The sequence below is a fragment of the Hibiscus syriacus genome, unplaced genomic scaffold (assembly GCF_006381635.1).
Source record: "Hibiscus syriacus cultivar Baekdansim isolate YM2019G1 unplaced genomic scaffold, ASM638163v2 tig00020346_pilon, whole genome shotgun sequence".
NCBI classification, from domain to species: domain Eukaryota; kingdom Viridiplantae; phylum Streptophyta; class Magnoliopsida; order Malvales; family Malvaceae; genus Hibiscus; species Hibiscus syriacus.
Window position 1 is genome coordinate 34,932 of NW_024062489.1, and position 6,291 is coordinate 41,222.

Here is a 6,291-nt window from a genome sequence, read left to right on the forward strand (position 1 = left end):
AAACGGTGTCAGAAAAGTAAAATTATAATCAAACGGTGTCAGTTATGTAAAAACCCCCTCTATTCATACGGTTACAGTCCTAAGAGTTCATCTAGAACCATTCTATCAACTCACAGCTTAATGAGTAACAATACTTTATGCTATCTATAGTAACTTCTTTTAATGTTAAATTTTTAACTTCTTTTAAAAAGGAAAAATATTCAATCTGTATGAATGGAAGATCTGAAACGAGCACAACCCTTTCATAAAGTCTGTGACCACAAACAATTTTGTTAAAGAATAATAATAGATTTTATGTCCAAACAAAATTTTCATGACTTCCAAACATTCAACTTTAGGAGTTCAAACGTGCTTGCCATTGTTTGCATTCGTGAAATGATTTTAATGGGATTGCAACAATAGTCCCTAACCATGATTATTTGATATTTTAATTGAAAAACTACAAAACGAGGAAAAGACTTCAATATTAAAAAAAAAATCAAATCTGGTGTAATACCATTCAAATATATTTAATATTATATTATAATATAGAGAATCATCTACAGTTAGCAACTTCGTTTGACTGAAAAATAGAATATTGAGTTAGGTGATAGGTATAGGTACAGCCACCTCAAATAATCCAACAAAAATGGGACAACAATGTTGATATTCGAAACAACGAATAACGTGAACTTGTCCCTTCCATAAATCCCTCACTATTTTAATTCATACATTGAAGAATCCAAGAAACAGGCTGGGAAATTTCACATTCTCCCTCTATTTCTCCCAACTCCTTTATATAATCTTCCCTGCATATCAACATTTCCCACGAAATTATTTGTAAAAAAAAATTGGTTTTTGCTTCAAAAGATGAACACAAAGCCCCACTTTGTTTCGGTTTTTCTCATATTTTCACTTCTGTTTTCCTCTTACTCAACTTCAGTTTCTGCACAAGAAGTTGGTAATGTCAAAAATCCAGTCTTTGTTGTTGTTTTTTCTTTTATAATGTCAAAATTAACCTTCAACATTTATAAAAATTATCATTTTAGCTCATATTTTTTCTTGGAATATTTGACCCCAATATTTTATTTTAGGGCAAAAAGAATCCCAACATTTGATAGAATAGTCACTTTGGTCCTTATTCTTTTTTTAGAGCATTTTGGCCCTTACATTTAAATTTAATGTAAAAAGACACTATTTTAGGGCATTAATCGTTGTTAACTAATGATTTTCATTTATAGAGGGAGGTTTTTGTCCAAATGAAATGTTGGGGCCAAAATAACTATTTTGATAAATGTTGGGGGCTACTTTGGCATTATATCTTTTTTACATATTGTAAAAAAAGCCCTAACTTTTGATGAAATAGTTACTTTAGCCCCTTTTTCTAGTATTTTGACCATAATATTTTATTTTGGAGTAAAAAGGTCCCTCCATGGATGAAAACTATTAGTTAACAAACTATTAAATCTCCAAAAATAGGGGTCTTTTTTACCTTAAATTGAAACGTTGAGGGTCAAAATGCTCTAGAAAAAAGAGTAAGGGTCAAAACAACCGTTTGGTCAAATGTTGGGGGACTTTTTGTCCTAAAATGAAACATTGGGGCCAAAATACTACAAAAAAAGAATATGGGCCAAAATGATCATTTTGGTAAACATTGAGGACTATTTTGACATTATGCCTTATTTTTTCTTTTGAAGAAAATTGATGGAGAAAATGAAAATGATATGTTGCAGAGGATGAGAGGGACTTCGATTACTTAGACAACAGTGGGAAAGGACCAATGCATTGGGGTGATCTGAAGAAGGAATGGGCTGCCTGCAAACATGGAGATTTGCAGTCCCCAATAGACATGTCCAGCTACAGAGTGATGATAATCAACAAATATGGAGACCTAAAGAGGAGATACAAACCCTGTGATGCCCTTGTCAAGAACCGAGGCCACGATATTTCGGTAACAAATTATTTCACGAAACGAACGATCGAATTGAGTTTATAAAATTATTGAATTTGTTCTTTGAATATATGGCAGATTAAGTGGCCAGATTGTGATGCGGGTTCGATTGAGATCAATGGTACCGAATACTCTCTCCAACAAGCACACTGGCACTCCCCTTCCGAGCACACTGGCAGAAGGTATGCCATCGAACTACACATGGTGCACCAGAGCAAAGACCCCAACTTGAAGAACAATATAGCTGTTGTTGGACAACTTTACAGGTTTGGTGCTCCTGATGCTTTCCTGTCCAAGGTAATGTTCAATTTCTTCCTGCAGCTTCGTGTTCGAAACCGACATTTGAAACCCTTTTCTCATTTGATCCGATTCCGCTGTCGGGAATGTTCTCTGACATTAAGATATGCTTTCATGAAAATTTCAGCTGATGAGCAACATTACATCCATGGCTGATAATCTGCTAGAAAGGGAAGTGGGAGTTATCGATCCAAACACGATAAAGATGGGCGGCAAGAAGTATTACAGATACATGGGCTCATTGACAGTTCCTCCTTGCAGTGAAGGTGTCATTTGGACAATGAACAAGAAGGTAAAATAAATAGTTTACTAAAAAAATCTAATCATCTCTAACAATTTCTTCTCTGGAAAATGAGATTCTGAAGCATATTTGTACTATATATATATATATATATATGCAGATAAGAACAGTTTCAAGAGATCAAGTTCGAGCACTCCGAATAGCTGTTCATGATGTAAGTTAATACCTTCTAACTTGTGATAATCTCGAGTGAGCAAATTCATGAAGCAAATCTAACGTTTGTTTGATCAAATGATTTGATCAGTATGCAGAAGCAAATGCAAGACCTGTGCAGCCACTGAATCGTCGACAGATCAAACTTTACAGCCCGAACTGATTAAATCTACAGCATGTATTGAGAACCCAGATTTTGATGTGTATTTATACACCATCCTGAGATTTATGTTACAAGGTTGCTATACATTGTTGCATATTCAGTTGGATCTACTAAGAATTCCATTACCTGTTGTAAACCGAAAACTTAAATACGACATTCAAAACTGATATCTTAGAAAATTTGGAATTTATTAAAGCTAGCAGCGATACGATTACATAACATCTGCGTTCATACTTGTTCTACTAATACAATCTGCAGCCTCCAGATCGAGCAGACATGTCACGGCGGATTAGCATACAGAGACAGGAGTAAACAAAGAGAAAGAAACTTATTATTCCAGCTACCCTGTAGTGCCCTAGTGAAATTTCCCCATTCCATAACAGTTAAGGAACTAAAAGAGGAAACGGAAAAGCACAAAATAAACATTGACGAACCCATCATCTAACTATTTTCGTAATCTCCGATGAGCCCGGAGCAGGACTTCCACGCGTCAGCCTGGTGTTGTATGATCTGCATTTCGGGCACTTGTGTGCCAAGATATGGAAATTAACCTCAGAATGTTCCCCACAGTCGTTACAGAGAATCCAAACCTGGTCGATTAAATAAGTGTTTAATCGAAAAATAGCTCATAGAAACTAAACAGGGATAGCTGCTAAAATCTGCAAATTAAGTATTTTACTGACCATCTTATTCAGATAAATCTGAGGCATCGTTGTTGAAGCAATCTGAAATTTGTTTTCGAGAACATTTTGGCAAATGAATTAAATGAGAAACATTACATTGTGGTTCAATACAAATATATGGTGATCTATTCCATGCATACCTCTCGGTCAAGCCTCTCCCACGTCCGGGACATATCACAAAACGATTTTGAGCAAACAGGACATGAATACCTGCAAAAACACCATAAAAAACAACAAATAACGACATACGGAATGAATAAGGAAATGCTTTTGGCGAACATAATCAGCATCACCATGGGGTTGCACGTGAGCTCAAAAGGACTTACAGTAAATGCCGTTGCATCTCTTTTACACATTCCAAATGTATCGTGTGGCCACATGGTAAGACAGTTATGTCTTTTGTCGTATCAAAGAGAAACTAAAACAACAAGACGAAAAACGACAAATTAGCAGCTCAACAAGGCATACGACACTTGCAAAGTTCTAGATAAACCTTGGGCGTTTGAAACTTACCTCGAAGCAAACGGCACAATTATGATGCATAGCTTTATCAACACAATTGTGGGAGTTCTTCAACATCATAGAGTAGCAACATCCTTCAACAGATTTAATCCAAACATTAACGATTGAAGATGGAGAAAACAAAAATGATGTTTCATGTGAAAAAAACGCAGGATAAGTCGGTAATCTTACCGCATTTATCACAATGGAAAAAGTTCTCCGCACCTCCAGTTCTACAAAATCGAACGAAGTTAATACATGGATATCATATGCATGTAGACACAAAAAAAAGAGTAGATTTATCAAAAATCGAACCTGCAGATACCACATTCATTGCAATGGTACTGATTTTTTGAGACCTTGCAATTCAAGAAAAGAAAATGTTGTGCATTATAAGAAAGCTTATTCATTGAATTGCATTATATTGAATGATAAAAATGAAGCAAACCACTAACATCATCATCGAAAAAGTTGCATTTCGAACAAAAGTACTTTCCCATGCAAACCCCACAGTTTATGCAATGTTGTTGAACCTAATTTTAAATCAAGAAAGGACATACCAAGTTAGTAAATTCACTGCTGTTCTCATTCTACTCAATCTTCATATCACCATTAAAATACTTTCAGAAACTTACATCTTGTTCTATGTCACACAAGGAACAAATAACCTGGAAAAAAAGTTATTGAATATAACAATATAGCTAAAAATGAGAGAAAACTGTCCAAAATTACTACAACAAAAACATGAACAAAAAAGGGAGTACAACAAGATCTGACCCTTTTTATGTCATGGCGAGGAATCTCGTGACGATCAAAAGGACCAACTTCCATTGAGTTCTGTAAAAAGAAAAACCATATTTTTTTCCCGAAATTAATAGAAACGATTAAAAAGAACTTGAAGAGAATTGAGAAGCAAAGTAAGGACCTTGGATTCATTATGACAATGTCTGCAGTTGAATATCTCATCGCAACAAGGAGCTCTGATCTTGCATCTTCTTCTGTAGTGAGAACACCTACAAAATCACAGCAAAAAGATGAATCCTCTATATATGTATGTATGTAAATGAGCTTGAGAGAGAATAAAAAGTACCCAAATTCCCCAGTTCCCTTCTCCATTAAAGATGAATTGTTTGACACCTTGGGCTGAAAACCAACCTCCATTAATCGCCAAATTATGCTCCAAAATTCACCTGAAACAAACCCAAAGAACAAAGAATCAATCAATTTTGAAACGAAAACAAAATTCAAGAACTTTAACATCATATAGAGTTTCAAACAGGAAGAAGACAGACCCGAAGTGAAACGGGTAAATGAGGTGTCGGCTTCAGTGAGCTAAAGTCTGAAGTGATCATGCAAAGAGCGTAGATCAGCAACAGGTAGAAAAACGGAAAAAAAGAAGAGAAGATTTATAAGGCTAGTCCCTTGACTTCTAAAAAAAATCATACTTTGCTCTCAGAATAGATTTTTTAAAAGGAAACCTACTTACGAGGCGACACGCAAGCATACTGATCAACCGACCAAAATTATTGCTTTTAGAAAACGAGCGGAGATCACATGGAAGAAGAAACACAAAGGGAAACGACAGCTGTGTCATTATCAACAAATATAAAATATGATGAGTGAAAGACTAAAGAAACGTAACCGAAGAAAATGATGTAAAGAAAAAAGTGTCGACTTAAGAAGTGCTCAAATTTGAAATTTAAGTAGGATGTTTGAATATTCATGGTTGAGTGGTTAAAAATATTTTCAACTGTTATTATTTTGTTTTTATTTTAAATTAATCAAAAAAATATTTGAATTCATCATGTCGTTTTTTTGATAAAAATAAATGTTATTTTTAAAGGTCTTAGATTCGAGTAGTTACGTTTAGAGATGTTCAAATTAATCCGTTACCGTTAACCATAACCATTAGCCGATATAACCACTACATTTTATAGGTTAATTAATCGAACCGTTAAAAATATCGATCAACGATTACAGTCACTACAGCAGAACTGGTCTATAACGACGTTTTTTTATTCTATAGAGGCGTTTAAAAGCGTCGCTAAAAAAGCTATCGACGCAAAAAAAAAAAGGGGGGAAACGCCTCTAATACAAACGTCGCAAGTTAGTGGCATTTTCTACGAACAAAAGCCGATAAAAGTTAGGTTATGTAGCGGTGTTTGTATATTAAAGCGCACTAAAGGTCATGTTATATAGCGACATTTTAGTATACAAACCCCGCAACAGGTTCTAGTATAGCAACGTTTTTTGGCACAAACAC

The 6,291-nt window shown here is 34.9% G+C and overlaps 2 protein-coding genes across 2 annotated transcripts; one reads left to right on the plus strand and one right to left on the minus strand.

The window, feature by feature from the left end:
• The first annotated feature begins 846 nt into the window (after positions 1-846).
• LOC120209827 (alpha carbonic anhydrase 7-like) lies at positions 847-2,890 on the plus strand. The gene is made up of 6 exons (XM_039208725.1): positions 847-940; positions 1,713-1,930; positions 2,009-2,227; positions 2,355-2,519; positions 2,629-2,682; positions 2,773-2,890. The coding sequence occupies exons 1-6, from the start codon at positions 850-852 to the stop codon at positions 2,842-2,844; spliced, it is 819 nt and encodes a 272-aa protein (XP_039064656.1). The 5' UTR covers positions 847-849; the 3' UTR covers positions 2,845-2,890.
• A 186-nt stretch (positions 2,891-3,076) lies between these two features.
• LOC120209823 (E3 ubiquitin-protein ligase RZFP34-like) lies at positions 3,077-5,426 on the minus strand. The gene is made up of 13 exons (XM_039208723.1): positions 5,321-5,426; positions 5,119-5,218; positions 4,954-5,041; positions 4,806-4,865; positions 4,664-4,696; positions 4,484-4,561; positions 4,344-4,387; positions 4,221-4,261; positions 4,041-4,123; positions 3,854-3,945; positions 3,668-3,737; positions 3,528-3,569; positions 3,077-3,434 (listed from the first exon to the last, which is right to left on the minus strand). The coding sequence occupies exons 2-13, from the start codon at positions 5,187-5,189 to the stop codon at positions 3,282-3,284; spliced, it is 855 nt and encodes a 284-aa protein (XP_039064654.1). The 5' UTR covers positions 5,190-5,218; positions 5,321-5,426; the 3' UTR covers positions 3,077-3,281.
• Between the last annotated feature and the right edge of the window lie 865 nt (positions 5,427-6,291).